We start from the raw sequence: 23,187 nt of genomic DNA on the forward strand, positions 1-23,187 counted from the left end.
GGGGTGGATGGAAATGTTTCAAAATTGATTGGGGTGACGCTGCCCAGCTCCGTGAATGTCCTACAAATCACCGAATTGTGCACTTTTAAAGGGTGAGTTTTATGCTGTGTGAATTAAATCTTGATAAAGCGGTTACTGAAAACCAACTCCAAAAAAAGAAAAAGAAACCCAGTGCTTAAAGAATTCCTCCCATCAAGTGAACGGTCTCACTTCAGAAGACTGTTTGCTAAGTTTCCACTTACAGACACTTGGTTTTGGCAGGATTTAATTTTTGCTACTCTGTCGAATGGGAGACAGCTTGGATGGAAGAGTCTGGCTAATTTGGGGGACAAATGTCAAGAGAGTACAGGGCAGGGATGTCAGGATGCAGTTTGGGCTCGGCTGAGAGCTAAGACCCCCCTCAGGGGTTCAAGGGGCAGGGACCAGATTCCATATCCCGAAGGACCATCTCTCTCCCCAGATGCCAGGTTCCGAAGGACATGGCCAGAGTCCCGAGTCCCTGATCTCTCAACAGCAAGGCAGCCCGGGGCTCCCAGACCCCACTCACCCGATGCCTTTCACAGACTTAATGTAGAGGCTCAGCTGCAGTTTCACAGAGCAGTTCATGGGGATTCCGGTGACCTGCAGTGACAAGAGCAGTGAGGGGCCCGGCTTCCCTGGAGCCCTGGGGACCCCTTCAAATGGCCCTCTCCCTGGTCACGCTCAAGAGGGTACGTATCCCAAATGAACTGCCCATCCGATGGGGTTTCCGCTACCCATTCAAAGCCCTGATGGGTAAACACATGTTCCCCAAATGGCTCTGATGTCCACGACCTCGAGGGATCCCCTCTGGTGAGCCAGCCTCGCTCTGGATGGAAAAAGAACTAACCCTTTCCATCTGTTCTCTTGCATAATGCATCCCCCAGTGCAGAAGGACGTTTCCCAGTCATCGCCCCTCCCTCCAGCCTCCAAATAAAATAAAATAGATTTACATGTTAATAAAGTCACTATCTTCTCCATTCACCCCCCATTCCCTCCCCACCAGCGTCTCAAAGAGAAAGTCTGCAGGGAGCTGGCTCGGCCCCTAGTGCCTCTGCAATACACCTCCACCTGACCTCCATTTCAACAGAGCTGGCCTCAGGCTCGTGCCAAGGGCAGGCGACGCTATTTTACAGAGAGCCCAGTGATATTTTGCGTTCTTTACTTGGAGATTTTTCTTTTCTTTGGCTGCACTGCACAGCTTGCGGGATCTTAGTTCCCCGACCAGGGATCGAACCCGCGCCCCCTGCTGTGGAAGCGCAGAGTCCTAACCACCGGACAGCCAGAGAATTCCCTATTCAGAGACATTTTTAATTTCCGATTTGAGGTCATGATAGAAAGCTTCCTTTGTGCAGGAATTTTTTTTTTATGAGATTTTTTTTTTTTTAAGTAGTAAGTCAATAACACAAAAAGTGACACACATATAGGACCAAAACCAGGAAGGTGCTTCCAGAATGATGTCAGGAAATGAGAGTGGAAAGGAACCTAGGTTTGAGGACAGACTGCTGCTTCTTAGCTGAGACTCTTCTCATCTGGGAAGTGGAGACAACTCTGCCCACCTCACAGGGTTTCTGCAAGGGCAAAATAAGGGATGCAAGACAGCCACACTCAGAGCTATAAATGCTGTGCTGTTATCACATACACCAGTGGGAGAGGGCATTATCTTCCAATATAGCCTGGCATCCTGAGGTCCTTTGGGACCCCAGGGGCACAGAGCAACTGGCCAAAGGCCATGCTCCCAGGACGGGGGAGAGTTTGAACTTGAGAACCCGGTGGGATGGGAGTGAGATCACCCGTGTGCAAAAGAGCCAGCAGGGGTGAGGCTGCCCTGCTAGCAAGGCTGTCCCTGGCTGGTGTCTGCGATCCTGGATTTCAGGAGGGCTCCCACCTCTCCCTGACAGATAAGAAGGGCTCACTGTACCAGGACAGTTTGTACAAGCACTGTGGTTTATGCTGACACCTGATTTCCTTTGGGAGTCCGGAATTTCGGTCTGTGCCAGGTAGACAGCGCCTATATGACCAGTCCCAGTAAGAATCCTGGGCACTGAGTCTCTACTGGGCGTCCCTGGTAGAGGACACCTCACTCGGGGAATGAAGGGTGTCCTGTGTGACCCCTGCCCTGGGAGAGGGCTCTGGGAGCCTGTGCCTGGTTCCCCCAGACTTCACCCCGTGCGCCTTTCCCTTTGCTGACTGTGCCTTGTGTCTTTCACTGCAATGCGTCACCGCTGTGGGTACCACCATATGCTGGGTCCTGGGAGTCCTCCTAGCAAATCCTCCAACTTGGGGGTGATCTTGGAGACCCGACACATCCTGCTTTCTAGACTCTACATTCTGGGGTCTCCACTCAGGCCACTTCCTTCTCCAGGAAATGTGTCTCCTTCCTTCCTTGACTGTCCAGCCCCCTCTTCTTGGGCAAAGCCCCGCCTGTCCCCCACCACCCCGCAATCTCAGAACAGAAACTTGGACCCGTGAGCCCACGTCTGTCACCACACACACACACACACACACACACACACACACACACACACACACACACCCCGGTTTCAGGAGCAGGAAAGAAGGCACCAGAGAAGCCGCTTCCGGCAGGCATTCTGTTTTCCGGGCTAATGAGATCAGAAACCAGCAAATCGACCCCATGACCATCCTCCCCAAATCGACAACAAAATCCAAGGCCACTTCCTCTCCCCGTCTGCCCCTGACCTGAAATGAGAAGTAGAAGTCTACTTCTGCATCAGCTGATGTGCTGCTGCAAAACAGCTGTTTGCATTTCTCCAGCCTCCCAAACTTAACTGTTTCTCTCTCAATGTGGGGAAAAAAAAAGAAAATCCACGCAGCACAATGCAAGTCACCAGTGACAACAGAGAAAAGATCTTGCTCTTGCTGGAATACCCAGAAGCCAGCAGAGAGAGAGAAAGAGAGAGAGAGAGAGAGAGAGAGAAGCAGTGAAGTGGATGAACTAAAAGAGAAAGTGGAAAACCATTTGTTAGCTTTATAATAAAAGCCTTTTAAAAACTGGTTAAAAGTTTAAGACAGTATGGAAAAGCCTTAACACAACTAACAATAAAGGATGAATTTAACATAGAGCACGCAATAGATTCCTATTAATAAATTACTATTTATTAAGTAATTAAGTAATAAATTACTTAATTCATTAATACCCACTTAATTAACTACATATTAATACAGGACAGAACGTAGTGGGCATTAAAACAACTGTTCGTACAGCCAATATTTTAAATAACTGTCAATGGAGTATACCCTTTAAAAATTGTGAATCACTACATTACACACCTGTCACTTGTATAATATTGTATGTCAACTATACTTCAATTTTTAAAAAAAGGCTACATACTCTGCGGTTCCAACTATATGACGTTCTGGAAAAGGCAAAACTACAGAGACGGTAAAAGGTCAGTCACTGCCAAAGGTTGGATGGGAGTGAAGGTAGGAGGGGGATAAGTGGGTGGAACACACGGGATTTTTAAGGCAGCGAAACCATTCTGCAGGAGACTGTAATGGTGGATACAGGTCACGATGCATTTGTCAAAACCCATAAACCTGATGGACACAGAATGAAGCCTAATGTAAGCTATGGACTATAGTTAATGAAGCCTAATGTAAGCTATGGACTATAGTTAATAATAATGTTCATTCATCGACTGCGACAAATTTCGTGCCAGGGGAAAACGACGTCTGGGAACTCTCTGTATTTTCTGCTCAGTTTTTCTGTAGGCCTAAAACTATTCTAAAAACCAAAGTAAGGACTTCCCTAGAGGTCCAGTGGTTAAGAATCAGCACTTCCACTGCAGGGGGTGCCGGTTCGATCTCTGGTCGGGGAACTAAGATCCCATGTGCCGCATGGTACGGCCAAACAAACAAAAATGAAAGTATATTAATTTTTTTAAAAAACAGACATATGGGGCTTCCCTGGTGGCGCAGTGGTTGAGAGTCCGCCTGCCAATGCAGGGGACACGGGTTCGTGCCCTGGTCCGGGAAGATCCCACTTGCCGCGGAGCGGCTGGGCCCGTGAGCCATGGCCGCTGAGCCTGCGCGTCTGGAGCCTGTGCTCCGCAACGGGAGAGGTCACAACAGTGAGAGGCCCGCGTACCGCAAAAAAAAAAAAACAAAGAAGACCTATGTTTGAATTCGGCCTCATCCCTTACTCACTCTCAAGCACTAATATCTCAGTAAATCAAACCCATATTTACTGAGATACTAGTACTTCTGTGGTAACTACTAGAATCCAAGCGATTAACAAGACAGAACAGACCTTTCCCTTATGGAGCCAAGAATCCCATTTACTAGCTGTAGCACTTAACTATTTGGGCTACAGTTTCCCCATCTGTAAAATGGGAATAGCAATGCCCACCTCTCAGATTATTGTGAAAACTAAATGAGTTGGTGTGGGTGGAAGCATCTAGAATTATGCCTGTAGCATAATGAGCATTCTATAAATATTTGGTGAATGTGAAGTGTGTGCAGTCATAGCTGACTTCACTAGCTGGATTTTTATTTATTTTATTTTATTTTATTTTGTTTATTTTTTTAATTTGGCCGAGCCGCACAGCTTGCGGGATTTTAGTTCCCCGACCAGGGATTGAACCCGTGCCCTCGGCAGTGAAAGCACGGAGTCCTAACCACTGGACCGCCAGGAAAGGCTCAGCCTGGATTTTTAGTGAAAAAAAAAAAGAGAGAGAGAGAGCTAGAAGGTGGAGTGCTGGGGGCTGGGGATTGAGTCAGCGGCTTAGAAAATCTGAGGAGTACCAAGGAAAACGGCAGGGAACAGCACCGGGTAGAAGAGCTTCCAAAAAGGCCTGTGGGGGAGACCACAAATGTCCACTCAGGAAACAGAAACCCACAGAATTTATTTAATCAATGATAAAAAGCCACCGAGTCCAAATGGGCAAATTTCCAGGGAACGGAGGCACTAAGAAAAGAAGCAACTGGGTAAAAACATGCCCACGGGAGGGCCACACGTACAGGTCTGATACCCTCCTGGTCCCTGTTCGCAGACAAAACAACACACAGGACAAATTCCCCAGAACCCAGTTTATCCACAAGATGTTCCAGGCTCTTGTCCGCACCTAAAGATCTTTACGGTATGCTGGCGCAGCCAGAGGGCTGCCTCTGGCTAATTTGCAGGCTGATAATTCCTAATTAATTTACTTTCTTATAATCCTTTTATAGAGACAATTTCCTTATAAAGAGATAAAGTCCTTGCACTATGAAGTCGGGGCAATTTGAAGGCTTGATAGCCTAGAAGCTATCACTGCCGAAGAAATCCAGGCTTCCCATCACCCCCACACTGGAACATTTTGGTGCCTAGTGGGGAGAGGAGAAAGCCAGGTGTGCACCAAACAGAAATCCCCGCGCCCACCCACAGGCTGACAGGCAGGGGCTCACCGGGTGGACGTCCAGGAACAAGGAATGCTCTTCTGGGTTAGGGTGGAGGCCAGACACTGCCTCTGCCAGGACTGGGTCAGCGTTGTAGAAGTGAGGATGGGAGAGAAATAAGGGTGCGTCTAGAAGGCAGAGGGGCAGAGAGGGGATGTCAGACAAAGGCAGCATGTTGGCACATCCAGAGACCTGCCCCTGTCACACCCTGAGCTGGGCAAGGGGATGCGTAGGTGATGAAACACAGCCACTGCCTGCAGTGCACCCCCCTCATGATGATGACGAGATGCAAACAACAATAACTAGACAGAGAGAATCCGTTCAGTCTGCAAATATTTACCAAGCGCCCAAGAGGCACCAGGAACCGGAACCCACCCAGCAGGGGACATGCTCGGTGCCACAGGAAGGGTAACATAGGAGCTGCTGCTTCTGCCAGGAGACATCAAAGGAAGGAGAAGAAGCCGGCTCAAAGATGCCAGACAGAGAAGGTGAGGGAATGGCGTTCCAGGTGGAAGGGATGGCAGAAGCCAAGGCAGGGAGGTGGGAAGGTGCGCGGTGCATGTGGAGCAGACGGCGCCCGGAGGGGAATGACGGCAGCTGAGGACAGAAAGACTCGGACTTGGGTGAGAGGAGGGGCATCTGGACCGCCAAGCCAAGCAGCCCGGACTGTCTTCTGCAGGCGACACGGCAATGATCAGAGATGCTCAGGTGTGCACACCTGCAGCCAGGTCTCCCTAACGTCCACGGGAGGGGAGAAGACACACCTGTTTTGCTCCTTCTCTCCCAGCAGCTGGTCTGTGGGAGGGACGCCAACGTGTGAGAACAGGGACTGACCTGGGTCCCTCTGAGAGGGAAATTCACACCCAGACACCCGAGGCTGAAGCTGTCCATCAACTGACCAAGCGAGGCAAACGCCAATGCATGCTCGTGTGCTCAGGACAACACACAACAGGCCCGATGGACAGCAAGTCAGCGGGGAAAAGAATAAGCCTCTCTCAAAACTGACGAGGATCAAGAACCGGCACATCAGAGACAGAACGCAGACTGGCGGTGACAGGGGCCGGGGCAGAGAGATGGGGAGTGAGTGTAAATGGGTACGGGGTCTCCTTTTGGGTTGATGAGAATGTTCTGGAACTAGATTGTGGTGGTGGCTGCACAACGTTTTGAATGTATTAAATGTCACTGAATTGTGCACTTTAAAATGGCTAATTGCGGGGCTGCCCTGGTGGCGCAGTGGTTGAGAGTCCGCCTGCCGATGCAGGGGACACGGGTTCGTGCCCCGGTCCGGGAGGATCCCGCGTGCCGCGGAGCGGCTGGGCCCGTGAGCCATGGCCGCTGAGCCTGCGCGTCCGGAGCCTGTGCTCCGCAGCGGGAGAGGCCACGGCAGTGAGAGGCCCGCGTACCGCAAAAAAAAAAAAAAAAAGGCTAATTGCGGATTAGTGAACTTCACCTCGATACGGAAAAAAAGAAAGAAAAAACAAACAAAACTCACAAGGTCTTCTTCCCTAAAACCAGCAGCCCGTCTGCTGCCAGCCAGGTGACCCGCATTCCTGTTTCTGTGTGTCTGGCAACCTCCAATGTCTAGATTCTTTCTGCTTTTCTTAGCAAAGCCAAGCATTGGTTTGGAATAAAAGCTGAGATTTAACCGCTGTCTGACTTCATTTTTCCCAGAGTCCTTTTACATTCATTGCCTTAATGCTTCTCAACATTAATTTATTCATCCTAGTACCTCTTTGATGTGTTGCCATATTCAGCTACCCCCTGCCCTGTTACACAATGTGCTTCTCTGAAGCAACTGCTATTGCTCTACATAAACAGCTATATTTTCAAGGACGAGCTTGCTATCTGAGGCATAACTGGCAAACACTTGCCAGAATCAGAAAATAAATATAGGAATAAATACAATGCGGATGAATGAATGTTGCAGATTCTAACTAGAGACTGTTACCTACGTGAGACTTAGACCCTGAGACTTTCTCTTTCTCTGTCAAAAAGAAAGACAGACGAGTGTTAGACAGGTACTTTCTTCTGGAAGTGATCAGGACAGAGAGAGAATGGAAAGCAGAAGACCTCTCTCACCACGTAAGTCAGTGTTATATAAAGCTACGTCTTTGGACCTTTGAAGTCTTGGGCACCACCAGGGACAATGTTTCACAATTTGGAAAACCCTGTTTCCCATTCTCCCCTCTCACTGTGAAAGGAGATCAACAGAGCAAACACAAGGACCGCCCCCCTCCCTCGGTAAGGGAAGCAGTCACCGAGCCAGGCCCTTGCAGGCGGCGCATCTCAAACAAGCTCCATCCTGCCTCCAAGGCCAGGGTGGCAGGGTTGGGGGGAGACTGACACGGGCTGGACCGACTTGCCGTCACCTTCCCTTGCTTCAGCTTGCTTGGTTGTTTTTTTATTAATTATTATTATTTTTGGCTGTGTTGGGTCTTCGTTTCTGTGCGAGGGCTTTCTCTAGTTGCGGCGAGCGCGGGCCTCTCACTGTCGCGGCCTCTCTTGTTGCGGAGCACAGGCTCCAGACGCGCAGGCTCAGCGGCCGTGGCTCACGGGCCTAGTTGCTCCGTGGCATGTGGGATCCTCCCAGACCAGGGCTCGAACCCGTGTCCCCTGCATCGGCAGGCAGATTTTCAACCACTGCGACACCAGGGAAGGCCAACTTGCTTGGTTTTTTAATAGCATGCATGCATGTACGTGTTTCTTTCTATTTTATTTCCAAACAGACTGAGAGACAACACCCAAGTAATAAATGGTAATTCATTTATAGCTTTATGGCGCATCTAAGCAGACCTAATGGCCCGGGATCACCACAGATTAAGGGCCTCCACTGAGCAAGCCTCAGGACCCTACACAGCACAGAGGTTGGAGGAGGAAGAGTTCTCTGGGTCCGAGAACTCCTCAAGGCCCAGCAAGGGAAATGTGTGGGTATTTCTTATCTTCAGATGAAATGCCACAGAAATACAGACACAGGTGCACCCGAAGACATGTATGAGAGAACGTTCTTAGCAGCGCTGGGGTAACTGTCCACAGCAGAACCTCGTCGGATGCCCATGAACAGCAAAAGAGGTGAGGAAATGGAGGTGTGGTCCCACCGTGGAATACTATATAGCAAGGAAGAGGGCACCCACGACTGCGGGGACGGACCTCACCAATGCAAAAGTGGGCGAAAGAGGACATAAGTAGAGAAAAAGGAATATATGCTTTAGGATTCCGCTCACATAAGCACCAAAGGCAAGCAAAGCTGTGCTGCCAGCAGTCAGGCCAGTGACGGAGGGGGAGGTCACTCCTGTCCTCTTTCCCCATTACTTGGTGGAATCTCAAAGTGCACGTGTCAGTTGGGCCTCTCCCTGTATATACGTCTATTTCAACGTAAAAGAAAAATTTTTATTTGCATAATACGTACATAATTCCCTCGCACTTCTGAAGTTCTCTAGGCATGTGTGCTAAGATGAGGCCGCGCGATGTTCATCCCTAGCCCTTGGCAGTGGACGGATATGTAGTTTCTGCCTGTCCAGCACCCACTCTTTCTCCTGGAACCTATACCCCGAGAAAGCCCCTCCCCTATTTTCAGCCGCCTGTCACGTGGGTGCTGGCCCCACCCACTGGAGCCAGGGGCTGAGCATGTGACACAGCCTGGCCAATCAGCAGAGGCCACCCTTGGACACTTACTGGTTCACAGCTGGTCGTGTGATGCAAGCCAGCCCAATCAGAGCAAACTCTAGAACTTTTGCTGGAGTGAAGAGGAGCCAGTTGTCCCGTTTCTGCAGGACCCAGAGCTGGGAGGAGGTGAGCCTGGAGGCTGGAGGGGAGAGCCTGCCTCGCAACAAAGCGGTCTGGAGGAAAACTGAGCTAGCACATGGCGAAAGGCGGCTTCGGACAACAGCTGAGCTCTAGAGCTATGCCTAATGCAAAGGTAAACCGAGAAGTACCCTTTTAGGCCTAATCAGGCTGGTGTAGCACCTGCCACTTACCACGGCAATCGTGTAGCACACAGCCCACCAGGTGTCTGCACTGTCAGCCCACCTACAAGCAGAAGTTCCTGTAAACACCAGTGAAGAAAGAATGAAGCGAACAGGGAACAAGGGCAGGTGGGCCAGAAGAGGCCACGACAGAGGTGGGCACTTCCAGGCCCCAGCTCCAAACCCTTCACGCACGGAGCACCTCACTGCCTGAACTTGGGGAAACCATCCAACCTGATGGCAGTCCTTCCTCCCAACCCTGCAGCAAACTACGCCTCCCAAATTCCCATCTCCAGCTGGAAATGTGGTTCCAACCAAACGGGCCGCAGAAGGCGAGACCCCGGAAGATAAGGCGTGGCTTCTTGTCCTACCAGCTAGGGCGTCACACCCTAGCCTCGAGCCTCAATTCCCTCGGTGCAAGGTACACCCACACGTCCATACGCTCCCGTACTGTGTGAGCACCCACTACATACTGGGCCCAATTCTAGAAGCTAAGGACAGAGTCCTGCGTGGAGTATTTGCAAACCAATACAGGAGACAGACAATAAGTGAAATAAAAGACACACTCAGTGATTTCGGGGACAATCAAGGGTGAAACGACAGGAGCAGCTGGGAGGCGGGGCAGGGGGGCAATTTCAGGATGGAAATCAGAGAGCAGGCCTCCTGGAGGAGGTGGCATTTGAACAGACCAGAAGCAGGTAAGGGAATGATTCACACAGATCTACAGCAGCCTAGGGAACAGCGGATGCAAAGGCCCTGAGGCAGGACCAAACGAGCTACATCCTAGAAACAGGGAGAAGGGGCGGGGCTGAAGAACATCAGTGGGGAAAGTACGGGAAGAAATGACATTAGAGAGACTGCCAGAGGCCAGATCCTGACGGCACTGGGGCCTCTGTAGGGATTTTGCTCTACACGCACGGGGCGCTGGTAGACATTTCAAGCCAAGGATTGGGTGGCAATCCGAGATTTTGAAAGGTCCCCTGGGCTGCTTGCTGGAACAGTGTCCAACAGAACTTTCTACGATGATGAAAATGTTCTCTTTTTTCACTGTACGTCCCACAGGGCAGTCTCTAGGCACGTGTGGGTGGGAATCATTTGAAATGTGGCCGGTGCAAGGAATGCACTGCCTTTTTAATTTGATTTCATTCAAACCAATTTCAATTTACCTTTTTTTTTTGGGGGGGGGTGGTGCCGCGCCATGCAGCCTGCAGGATCTTAGTTCCCCGACCAGGGATTGAACCTGTGCTCCCTGCGGTGGAAGCGCAGTCTTAACCACTGGCCCGCCAGGGCAGTCCCCGATTTCAATTTAAATAACCACGCGAGGCCAGCGGTGACCGCACTGGACAGTCTGCGAAACGGATGGTGCGCGGGGCGGCCACAGTGCAAGAGGAGGGCCAGCTAAGGGCCTGGACCGCGAGGCGGGGGGCGGGAGCAAGCAAGGACGCAGGCAGGGCGCACAGGGCTTGCTGGCGACCTGGATGAGGGTTGGGAGAGGGAAATCGAGCTGACACCCAAGTGTCCAAATTGAGCATGTGAGGCGGGGCCGTCTCGGGGACTGGCACACAGCTGGAAAACACTGACGATGTCAGAGGACAGTGTGCCAGCGCCAGGGGCCGCATCCAAGCCCACAACTGCAGAACAAGAGTTCACGGAACCATCAGGTGCTGCCAGCTTCCTTCCCTCCCCAGGTGGGGTGGAAGGTCCTCCCCATGAAGCCTGCCTCTCAAGCCACCTATCACGACCTGGGAGGCAGAACGATGCCCTTCCCAAAGATGTCCGCACCCTCATCCCCGGGACCTGTGAATAAGTTAGGTTACACGACAAAGGGAATTAGGTCGCAGGAGGAATGAAGGCTGCTAATCCGCTAAAAATAGAGAGCAGTGGCCTAGATTATCCAGGTGGGCCTGATATAGTCTCCAGGGCGCTTAAAACTGGACAAGGGAAGCAGAAGAGCTTCAGAAAAAGAGATGTGACCACAGGAGTGGGATCAAAGACTTGTGATGTTGCTGGTTTTGCAGACAGAGGAAGGGAAACCTGAGCAAGGGATTCTAGGGGCTTCTAGAAGCTGGGAAAGGCAAGAGAAACGGAGAGTCCCCGTCAACCTCCAGAAAGGAACGCAGCCCGCTGACACCTGGATCTTAGCCTGGAGAGGCCTGTGTCCGACCCCTAAACTACGGAGCTGCTTAAGATCATAAACTTGTGCTGTTCTAGGCCACCAGGTTTGTGGGAATTTATTACGACAGCAACCGATATACCCAAAGCGTATTTTTTTTTTCTGGTTATCCTTCTGCTGCCCTATTTATCTCCAGCCTAATGGGATTATCAAGAGTATGGAGGCCATGGCGTAAACAGACAGATAAGCCCCTCATCACGGGCCACACCCTCCCGCCCTCCCGTGGGGAATGACACATACTGAACCTGCAGGTGCTGACATTCTGAATTCCGGACTCCCGGCACGGGCAGAAGCCCTCATTGGGCGGGTAGACGGACCCGTTGGCAAATAAGGTGTTGGGAGCCACGAAGCGAAAGGTGGGGATGCCTTCGAACACCCCCTGCTCCTTGTAGATGAGCTTCATGGACCTGCGGGGACAAACGATGGAGGATGACACCCCAGAATGAGGTGGCTGGAAGTGGGTGGCCCGAGTTGAGCCACGCCCCACGGGCACGGCCACCCCCCGGGTCCCAGCAGCCGCCGTCTCTCGCCCGGCGAATTGCAATGACCTCCCTTATGGGTCTCCCTGCCTCCCCCGCCTACGCCAATCCATTCTCCGCAAGCAGACGGAGCTTTAAAACAAGGACAGAATATATCGCGACCCCACTTACAACTGCAATTGCTTCCAGTCTAATCTAGAATAAGATCTAATGTCCTCACCATGGCCCACAAGCTTGTAGAGGGTCCAGCCCCTGCCTACCCGTACTGCACCCCACAGGTGGTATTCCTCCCACATGCTCCATCCTGCCCCAGGCCCTTTGTATCTGCTACTCCTGCTGCCTGGAACGTTCCTCCCTCATCCCCACATCAGACCTCAGTTCTTCACTCAGGTCACGGTGCGGTGCCTGGAACGTTCCTCCCTCATCCCCACATCAGACCTCAGTTCTTCACTCAGGTCACGGTGCGGTGCCTGGAACGTTCCTCCCTCATCCCCACATCAGACCTCAGTTCTTCACTCAGGTCACGGTGCGGCTGTCAGCTCCGTAGGCAGCAGCAACGTGGCCGACACCCTATTCCCTCTTCTGCTCACCCTGTCGATTTCTCAAAGGCACGTCTAACCTCGAACATGGGCTGTGGATCAGAACCGCTCCACCTGTGCTGTCCACGGGGGCCACTCAGCACACGTGGCCTTAGAGCCCTTGAAACAGGGCCTGTCCAAGTCAGGATGCAGCTCTACGTGTCAAATGCACTCCACATTTCTACGACTTGATACCCCCAAACAATGGAAAACAGCTCTTCAATATTTTACATCTGTTTACACATTGTGAAATGATACCATTTTGGATCTCCTGGGTCCAACAAAACATCATTAAAATTAATTTCACCTATTTCTCGCTACTCTTCTTTAATGCGGCCACTAGAAAGTTTTAAACTGCAGATGGGACTTGAATTATATTTTTATTGGAGAGTGCTGGCTTAGACAATAGTATCATGTCAATGCTGAATTTCCTCATTTTGGTGACATGATGGGGTTATGTAAGAAAATGTCATTTTTAGAAAACACCCACTGAAGTATTTAGGCGTCCAAGGTACTCTCAAAGGGTCCAGGAAAAATATACAGAAGGAGAGAGAGAGAAAGAGAGAAGTGTGGGATGAGGATAAAGCAGAAGGGGCCAAAGAGAAACCACTGGGAACTTGGGGAAGGCGATGCGGAGGAAGTTGCACGTTCTCGCAACTTTCCTCTAGGTTGAAATTCCTAATTTTAAGAAGTGAACACACACACAGCAAAAGCGCCTCCGCTCTCTGACGCTCCCCTGGGGTGCGTGGGCCTGAGTCCCCCGCCAGGACATGACTCCCAGGGAACCATTTGTCTCTGTGGGGACCCCAGTGTCTCGCAAAGACAGGGCTCCATCAGGGTTTGCTGGGGAGGCAGGTGGGTCAGAGTTCACATCAGTGAGATCCCAAGCAAAGGGTTTTTCCAGAGTGGCCTGAACAGAGAAGCCGAGGACAGGACAGCACCCAGAGAAGAGCTCTAGGAGCCACTGTCTCTTCTCACCCCTCGGCCGGGGCCACCGCCATTGTTCAGCCCCAAGCTGACCTCCGAGGCTGCTACTCTGGAGACTGGAGGGGCTGCAGGAGAGGCACCCAGATGTCACAGCACCCAATGGGAAATTAGGGCAGCCGAGCAAACAGCACAGGGGGCCCATCGCTTGCCTTATGGCACGGTCCCCGGCAGTCCTGCCCATTTCCTGCCCACCACGACCGAGCTCCAACAACCGCCAGCAGCCTCTGTCTGGGCCTTGCAAAAGCACCAGCGATTGGCGTCTGCCCTTCATGGGCAACCAAAGAGAATTCAAGATGGCGCCAAAGGCCGCCGGACACACAGAGAGACGAGCGCTTTGCAATTCACACCACAAGCCGCTTGATTCCGCTCTGAGCAGCCACAAGGCAGATTTCCCAGGAGGCCCAGAATGTCCCACGTCGGGGCAATTACCGGCAGGCCTCGGGGCTGTAGAATTCCAGCGAGGATTCAGGAGTCATAAACGGCGCCCATATCTGCCCGGAAGTCCCATTAATCATGTTGCACTGATCGGAATGCCAGAAGTTGACCTGTGGGGACGCAAGGCCTCGTAAAGAAATGCTCTCGGGCATTTCCTACCTGACTTGGAGCTGTGACTTCACGGGCCATGTGCCCTGGGGGATGCCACTACCCACTTGACAGAAGCCTGTCCCCTCGGAGAGACAGCCTGGTGCAAGGTGAGCAGGCTGTGTAGACAGCCAGAGACACTGTCGACTGCAGCTCCCCACTCCCTAACCATGGATCCCTGAATGTGCAGCTTTGCTGGGGACTCAGTTACTTCATCTGTAAAATGGACCCATCACTCACATCTCCAAGGAGCACAGTGAGCAGGGGACACTGACCTCCTCACCTCTCAGAGAGGAAGGACACTTCCTGAGAACAGATCAGGTTAGAAGGTAGCCCAGTAAGCAAAATATTTAAAATAATGATGGTGGCTACCAGATCTCAAAACAGTAGTTGCCTCTGGGGAGTGAGACCTGCACAGAAAGAAAACAGACTTCTCACATTCTACCCCTCTGTCCTAGGAGAAGGTTTTTAGGCATGTGTACATTTATATATATATATATATATATATATATTTTTTTTTTTTGGGGGGGGGCCACCTGTGGGATCTTAGTTCCCCGACCAGGGATCGAACCCAGGCCCCCTGCAGTGGAAGCACAGAGTCCTAACCAATGGCCCTCCAGGGAAGTCCCTGTACATTTTTATATTGAAAAAGCAAGCCAAAGAGAATTTCAGTAGCGCCCATTCGGAACGGTTACTAATGGTTGCAAATGGTAACCCTGCCTCTCTGGGCACTGATGGGGAATAACCTGTTCCCCCCGCTCAGGTCTTTGCCACCATCACCCAGATAAGCGTTTGGAAGGTGTGAGCACCACCACTGCACAGTCATTCTCGTGCATGATAACAAAAGGCCACCAGGTAAAAAAAGCAAGTTGCAAAACTATGCACATAGGATGATTTCACTTTGCTCCAAGGAGAAAAAAAAAAACACACGTGCAAATCGCTACAAATAGGAAGAATATACCCAACGCTGATAACTCTGGGTTTCCTCTGTGACTCAGGTGGGAGTGGGGCTGGATGTGTGAAGTCGTACAAAGTGCACTTTATATCTATTATTTTATTTTTTCATGCGAATGTCTTCCTGTGTTTCTAGCGTAATTTTTTTTTTTACTCAATAATCTTTTACTGCAGTGGATGGTTATATCATCAGTGTAATATCTGAAGCATTCTCGTTAGTGAGGCATCAAAGAAACAGTTCTGTTCCCAGCATACACGTAAATAATCAGTGTCTATGCCCCCCCACACACACCTGGAACAAAGAGCTAGATTTTGGGGATTTTTTGTTTGTTTTGGTTTTTTAGCCACATCTTGCGGCATGTGGAACTTCCCCGACCAGGGATTGAACCCGCGCCCCTTGCAGTGGAAGCCCGGAGTCTTAACCACTGGACCGCCAGGGAAGTCCTAGTTGAGCCTTAAACATAGGTAAAATCCCCAACTCTGAGAGCATCTTCCCTGCGGATGCAACCCCCTCGTGTTTTTGTTTTGTTTTGTTTTGTTAATTGGAGCACAGTTGGTTAACAATGTTGTGTTAGTTTCAGGTGTACAGCAAAGTGATTCAGTTATACATATACGAGTATGTATTCTTTTTCAAACTCTTTTCCCATTTAGGTTATTACAGGATATTGAGCAGCGTTTCCTGTGCTATACAGTAGGTCTTTGTTGGTTATCTATTTTATATATAGCAGTGTGTACATGTCAATCCCAAACCCCTGTTTGAAGAGGAAGAAGGTGCACTGGGTGGCCTGCCCTGGCAGCCCCTGCCATCCCTACCCGGCCCCTGTACGGGACGGCCAGCGCCTCTTGCCCTCACCTTGCTGACCCCGTTCCACTTGTCCACGAGATGGATCCTGCTGAAGTTTTTGACCCCCGTGAACACGGTGAAGAGCCCGGAATCAGAGTTGTTGAGCTGCAGACAACGGCAGAGAATGACACCTTTAAGCCCCAGGATGGAGGCAAAGGACCCGGGGACCAGTAGTCAAGCCAGCCCGCTTAGTTACAGACGGCTCCCTCTTCACCCGGAGGACAGGGGCCTCGTTATCTTGTTCACCGCTGCATCCCCAGCACGTGGGGGTCAAGAGGAGGAAGACTTGGGGGCTTTCTAGGAGGGACACTCCCCTGATGACAGCATCCGTCCCAGAAAGAGTCCCACCTTCCCTCCCAGACTCTAGGAGAGTCTGGTTCTCCTCCTAGGTGAATAGTAGGGCCACCCCGTTACTCCCCCAAAATTAAAATAAAGCATGGCCACATGACCTCTTTGATCAGTGAAAACGATCAATGAGGAGAGAAGTGGTTTGTCACTTCCAGGTGGGAGCTTTGAGAGCCAGTGCATGCAATGTCACCGTGCTTTCTGTCGCTGCTACAGAAACCAGGGAAGTGTGTGTCCAGCTGGAGCCTCCCTCAGCCTGGGTCCCTGAGTGACAACAAAGAGCAGAGGCCCACTGGCCACCCGCACTGGACATGGCATATAAGCAAGAGATAAACTTTTGTTGTTTTAAGCCACTGAGATCTGGGGGCTGCTAAACCTGGCATATCCTGAAGCATACAGGCACACAGGACCTGATGTTTATCAAGTACTTTCTAGGCAGGAAGCACAGGCTTTGGCACTCTGAGGGTATTTCTTAGAAAAAGATTTCTAATTCAGAGCGAAAACATGCAAAGCGTACAAAGAAATGAGTGGCTGCTGGGTCGAATCTAGAAAGCACCCTTCCGAGGACGCCATACAATGTACAGTGTAGCACCCGTTAGGAACTCAGTAGGGGGTGTTGAGTGGCCGAATAGCTACATCGGTTACTGACTGGTTAAGCCAGCAGGGCCCAAGTTCAAAGCCTGCTCTGGCTTCCTAATATCTGTGTATTCTGTCATCCGTCCATTTAGAGCTTCATGAACCCAAACTTTAGCCAATATAAGGGGACAGTAACAGGAGACTCTACAAAGAGGTACTGAGAATACTAAAAGAGCTAATGTGTAAAAACTGCTGAGCACAGTGTCTGAGAGATAATAAGAACTCAAAATGCTTTATTATTACTATTGTTGTTGTTGTTATTATTATTAATAAATGCTCACCCAAAAGGATACTAACACAATAGTTATAATAGACAAAGTGTGTCAGAGACTGCTAGTCACTACCCGAAGTCCATTCTCCCCTTTCTCCTTCCTAACAAAACCCGAACCTTACTCAGGGCATCAACACACTAGCTAAAAGGTAACATTTTCCAGATTGCCTTGCAGCTGAGTGTGGCCACATGACTAAGTTCTGGGCAATGGAAAGCAAGTGGAAATTGGTTTTCTCCCTCCTAAAGAGGGAAACAGCTGGGACATGCTGTTTTGTCCTCAACTCCCCTGACTGCCCCTAAAACTCCCACCACTTCATACTTCCTGCTGTTGCCTAGAATGTGGATGTGATAGCTGGTGCTCTAGCAGCCATCTTGGACCATGTGGTAATCTTGAGTATGGAAACCACACCCTCAGGAGGGCAGAGCAGAGGAGTAGAAGAATTCTAGATCCCTGAAGAGTGTGAAACCACCACAGGAACACTGAACAGTCACTGCTGGACTGTTATTTTGGGATTTCCACTATACATACTCAAAAATAAGTTTTAACATGCTACTCAGTTGGTAATAACTTTCATTTGTTTACAAGTTTACAGTTTGCTTTGGCAAGAATCATGTCACTTACCTTAAACTTGCCAACTTACCCACACACCCAGAACCTGTCATCCTAGTCAAAAATGTACTGAGCAGCTACCATGCGCCCAGAACAGAATCACGATTCCTCCCTCCCACTGCCCCCAACACCAGATCAGCGGAGCCCCAAAAGGAGGCTGAAGCTGGAGCAACTCAGAGGACTGGTTACAACTTGTGGTTGAGGGAGCCAAGGTCAGGGATCTGCCTCTACATCAGATCATGATTCAGGATCCCAATCACTGACCCTACTAGGTCAGCAGGGGTCAAGGTTAAGAAAAAGCAGGCAACTCAGAGCAAGGCTGTAGTTGACATTTGTGACCCGCCTCCCTCCCCAGCAGCCACGCCCCTTTCTTTCAGCAACAGTCACATCATTTGCGCCTGGATCAAGCTGCATCTGAAACCACCCCTAGAGTTTTCAATTATATAAGCCAATGAATTCTCTATTTCGCTTAAGCCGGTTTGAGTTAGAGTTTTCTGTAATTTACAACCCACAGCTCCTGGGCCCCCAACCAGCTCCAAAAGCGAGCTGGTAACCGGTTCCCAGGCTGTGTCAGTGGAGGACAAGACAGAGGCCCTGAATGTCTCACTGGGCCACACTTACCTCAGCAAATAACCCGAACTTGCCCTTGAAGGGGAACATGTTTGGGAAGTACTTATTGACGAGGTGGATGAGGGGATCCTCGTAGCCCCACATGATCTCGCTGACAGTGCGGTTCATGAAGGCACGTTCGCCAAGGGTGCCGAACGCCAAGGTCATGAGCAGCTTCAGGCTCATGGGCCCATTCTCCATCATCATTGCTGCACTCTGCAGAGCCAGGGGACACCACGGGTTAGAGGCCAGACACAGCTGGTCTGTCCTCCCTGAACTTCAAGCCAGGCTTCCAGGCACAGCCCATCTAGAGAAACGTTCAGGCCTAGAAGGGTCCCTGCAGTGGACACGCGGGGCGTCTGGGTCATCCGGAACCATTCCCTGATCCTTCAGGAATAGGACCACCTGTGCTCTTGAGTTCAGGCCGAGTTAACTCCACCCCTAGCAGGCATGTGGCTTAGGCCTGGCCAATCAGAAACGTTCCTCTCGGGACTTCCCTGGTGGTCCAGTGGTTAAGAATCCGCCTTCCAGAGCAGGGGACGTGGGTTCGATCCCTGGTTGGGGAACTAAGATCCCACATGCCGCGGGGCAGCTAAGCCTGTGCGCTCTGGAGCCCGCACACCACAACTAGAGAGAAGCCCGCGCGCCGCAACGAAAGATCCCACGTGCCGCAACCAGGACCCAATGCAGCCAAATAAATAAATATTTTTTAAAAAAACAGTAAGAAAGAAACGTTCCTCTCTGTGTACGTAGCCCAATCACAGCCAACAAGCCCCAAGGAGCCAGTCGGCTGGGACTGTGGGGTAGAGAGGGGGAGTGCCTGTGGCTGTCCTTGAACGTGGGGTGTGCAAGGCCATAGCCACCCTGAGGGGCAGGTCGGCCAGTGCATGGAACCATCACAGATCCGGGCAACCTTGTTTGTACTCTGCATCAAGCCACATCTGAAACCACTCCTGCCCTTTCAGTAACAAGAGCCCACATATGCCCTTTTTGCTTATGCCAATTCAGAGCACCTTCTACTATAACCTTGTAACCAAAACAATCTTCATGGAGACTCGACTCTAATTCCTTAGCCCTCCCAAACTCCAAGACCCCAAGCACCTCTTCTACCCAATATCTGGGTGCTTAGAATTTAGGTGAATTTATTTTCTAATCTTTGCTTTCCTCTGGAGATACTGTCTTGGCACTTGGTTTATGTTTTAAAGGCACCTCATCCAAAAGCTAATCTCCACCTGTAGAAAAGGGAACAGAGCCAGCATTTCCTAAAACATAGAGGTCTGACTCCATGGGAACTCACAAGGGTCTCCTTTACGTCATGATTTTTTAAAGGTAATAAATAGAAGGTTTTTAAAAATCATAAAAGGATACAAAGCAAAAGTCCCTCTCCGACCCCTGACCCCCCTCTTCCTATTCTTCTCCCCCAAGGTAACCCACTGCTCTGGGCTCTTGAGTATTCCTGCAGAGAGAATCTACACCAGCAGTCAGCAAACTATGGCCCGTGGGCCAAAGCCAGCCCACGGCCTGTGTTTGTACAATCTGGGAGCTAAGAATGTTTTTTTATATTTTCAAATGGTTGAAAGGAAAACAAAAGAAGACTACTCTGAAAAACATGAAAATTATATGAAACTCACATTTCCGTATCCATGAAACAGTTCCATTGGAATATAGCCACACCCACTCATTTATGTTTTTGTCTTGGACTGCTTTTGTGTTATGCTGGCGGAGTTGAACAGCTGCAACAGAGAACGTCTAGGCGTCCAAGCCTCAAATATCTATCTGGCCTTTTACAGAAGCAGCTCACCCTGGTCTAGGCACGTAAAGGCGCTTGTGTGGAAGTGGGTACGTGCGTGCAGGTAGTTCTCCTTTAGAAATATTTGAAGCAGGGGCCTCACACGTGTGTTCTGCACCTTGCTTTTCCCCAGTTACATATGACTAAGAGACTGTTCCATGACACCCCCTGCAGCCCTGCCTCCTTTTGCTGGCTTTATACTAGTCCACTGCCTGCCCACGGTAGATTGTCACAACATAACTCCACATAACACACGTTTAGGTTGTTTCTAGATGTTTGCTCTGAAAACGTTGCTGAAATAAATATCCTTGAGAACAAACATCTTTGCCCACATGGGTTACTCTGTCAAGAGGACAAATTCCTACCTATGAAATTTCTGAGGTCAAAGGCACATGCAATTTATATTGAAAATCACTACCTTCCAACAGCTCATACCAGTTCCGTGCCTAACGACAGTATCCGTTTCCACACACGCTCCTAAGCCCTGGGCGTTATCACACAGTCTTTGCCAACCGGCTCGGTGGGAGAAAATGACTTCACTGCCAAAACATGTGTATCTCTGAGGGGGGCAGCTGCAAGGCTTTGGGCTGCATTTTCTGAGCTTTTGTTCTGTCCACCCAACGGACTTACCAGGTGCCTTTACGTCTGATCCTGAGCCCAGCCCTGGGCCAGGCCCAGACCAAATGCCTGATGACCTTCAACTGGGTGGACAGAGGACTGAATGGAAGTCTGCGTGCCACAGAGGGCAGACTCACAGCCCAAACTTCGTAGGTTCAAAACCCTAATCTGCTACTCACTAGCTGAGTGACCTTAGGTAAGTCACCTAACCTCTCTGTTCTTCAGTTCTCCTCCTCTACAAATGGAGAAAATAATGGTACCTAACGACCATGGGATCGCTGACAAGTAAACAAGGTAACATGTGTACAGCCTTAAGCACAAGTTCTAACACGCAGCGTTAGCAAGATGCTCGTCCAGCAGGCCTGAGACTGCTCTCTCTAGAAAGGCCTCCTGGCCAGGCCGGCCTTTGGCTGGTGTCTGAGATCCTGGCTTTAGGAGGGCGTTCACCACCCCGTAACTAAGAGGGGCTCACTGCGCCTGGACTGTACCAACGTGGTTTACTGGACCTACATGACCAGCCCCCAATAAACACCCTGGACGCTGAGTCTCTAGTGGGCGTTCCTGGTGGAGGACACCCACCTGTATTGTCACAAGTCACCGCTGAAGGAACGAAGCGTCCGCTGTGTGACTCCCCTGGGGCAGGGCTCTGGAAGCCTGTGTCTGGTCTCCACCCCACGTGCCCCTTCCCTCTGCGGATTCTGTTCTGTCTCCTTCCACTCTACCAAACCAGCCAAGGGCAGGACCACATCTGCTGGGTCCCGTGAGCCCTCCTAGTGAGTCAGCGAACCTGGGGGTGGTCTTGGGGACCATGACACTCATGGCAGGCAGTAAATCCAGCTACTACAATGACTCTCACCTGCAGAGAACGGACACCCTGCCCTTAACCTCCCCCTAAACACCACAGACGACGACACGGACCCCCATTCAGCGCCCCCCCGCCAGTACCTCGTTTTGGAGATTTTAGATTTGCAGAACTGAAAAGAGGAAGACCGTGACTTTGGCCAATATCCCCAAACCAGAGCCCAGGATGCACCCAGGAAGCCCACTGGGCTTAATGCCACCGCAGGGGCCACAGGCTGTGCCTCAAGGGACTGACCGGTGCAGGGGGCAGACAGAGAGACAGAAGGGGCGCCTCACCAAGACCAGGATGTTGGGCATGACGATACTGTCGCTCTCTAGGCCGCGGGACTTGTCAGGCTGGAACTGGAAGCTGCGGTACTCGAGGAAGGACACCGTGTCATTGTCATTGAAGGTGATGTTGCTCTTGTGTCTGAACTCCCTGTGGGCGAGGAAGCCGGTAGGTCAGCTGCCTGGGAGCCAGAGGCCCTCGGATGTCTGCACCAAGCTTGGCCACCTCCCCTCCATCTGTCCTCCCGCCACCTGCCCACTGCAGGACACGGCACCAAAGCCTCTGTAACCAAATCCCAACACGCCCCCTCCCCCTGGCCAAGCCGCCGCTGTCCCTCATCAGTCTCTTCCCGGGCTTCCCTGCTCCTCCGGGGTAGGCAGGGAGGATGGTGGTGAGGAATATGCGCTCTGAAGACAGAGGGTGGGGTCTTGAATCCCGTCTCCATCATTTACTACCCCAGCCTCAGTTTTCCCACCTATAAAATGGGAGTAATGGCACTTCCCTGCCGGTCCAGTGGTTAAGACTCCGCACTTCCGTTGCAGGGGACACGGGTTCAATCCCCGGTCGGGAACTAAGACCCCACATGCCGCAGGGCGAGGCCAAAAATAAAATAAAATAAAATGGGAGTAATAACAAAACCTACTTCATTAGGTCCCTACTTGTGAGGATTAAGTGAGTTAATGGTTGTCAGATGCATTGAAAACATTACAAATCAGCGGCAAGTTTCATTGCTGCTCTGCTGTCATTATTCTCCCTTGTTCTGCAAACTGTTCTCCACAGAGCATCCAGAAGAATCTTTGGAAAGGGGAAATCAGATCACGTCATCCTCTCGCCCACCACCCTCCTTTGCACACAGGATAAAACCAAGCTCCTACTGTGGCCTCCGGGGTCCTCACCATCTGACACCATCCCGTTCTCAGACTTCCTCTCTCCCACTATCCCCCTCACTCCTAACACGCCAGCATTTACGCTGCTTGGTTTTACCTTACTTGTCCACTTGTTTATTCCCTCCCCGCTCCCCATCAAAATGTCAGCTCTGTGAGGCAGGGGCTTTTGTCTGCCTTTAACAGTGAACGGGGGAACTTCCCTGGGGGTCCAGCGGCTAAGACTCTGCTCCCCCAATGCAGGGGGCCTGGGTTCGATCCCTGGTCCGGGAACTAGATCCCAAATGCATGCCACAACTAGGAGTTTGCATGCCGCAACTAAGGA

At 51.0% G+C, this 23,187-nt stretch overlaps 1 protein-coding gene across 5 annotated transcripts in view; it reads right to left on the minus strand.

Moving 5' to 3' along the window:
• The window catches only part of SCARB1 (scavenger receptor class B member 1), a 79,101-nt gene that overhangs the window by 11,875 nt on the left and 44,039 nt on the right, over window positions 1–23,187 (minus strand). For 4 of the 5 annotated variants that reach the window (XM_030859995.3, XM_030859999.3, XM_060310020.1 and 1 more), the window contains 7 exons: window positions 21,987–22,128; window positions 18,455–18,658; window positions 15,981–16,076; window positions 14,021–14,136; window positions 11,788–11,954; window positions 5,422–5,540; window positions 548–621 (listed from right to left, as the gene is read on the minus strand). In XM_030859995.3, the coding sequence (XP_030715855.1) occupies window positions 548–621; window positions 5,422–5,540; window positions 11,788–11,954; window positions 14,021–14,136; window positions 15,981–16,076; window positions 18,455–18,658; window positions 21,987–22,128 (918 nt within the window). The remainder of the gene's footprint in view (window positions 1–547; window positions 622–5,421; window positions 5,541–11,787; window positions 11,955–14,020; window positions 14,137–15,980; window positions 16,077–18,454; window positions 18,659–21,986; window positions 22,129–23,187) is intronic. The other variant, XR_009566317.2, reaches the window with a different exon arrangement.

The sequence above is a fragment of the Globicephala melas genome, chromosome 13, assembly GCF_963455315.2.
Source record: "Globicephala melas chromosome 13, mGloMel1.2, whole genome shotgun sequence".
NCBI lineage: Eukaryota > Metazoa > Chordata > Mammalia > Artiodactyla > Delphinidae > Globicephala > Globicephala melas.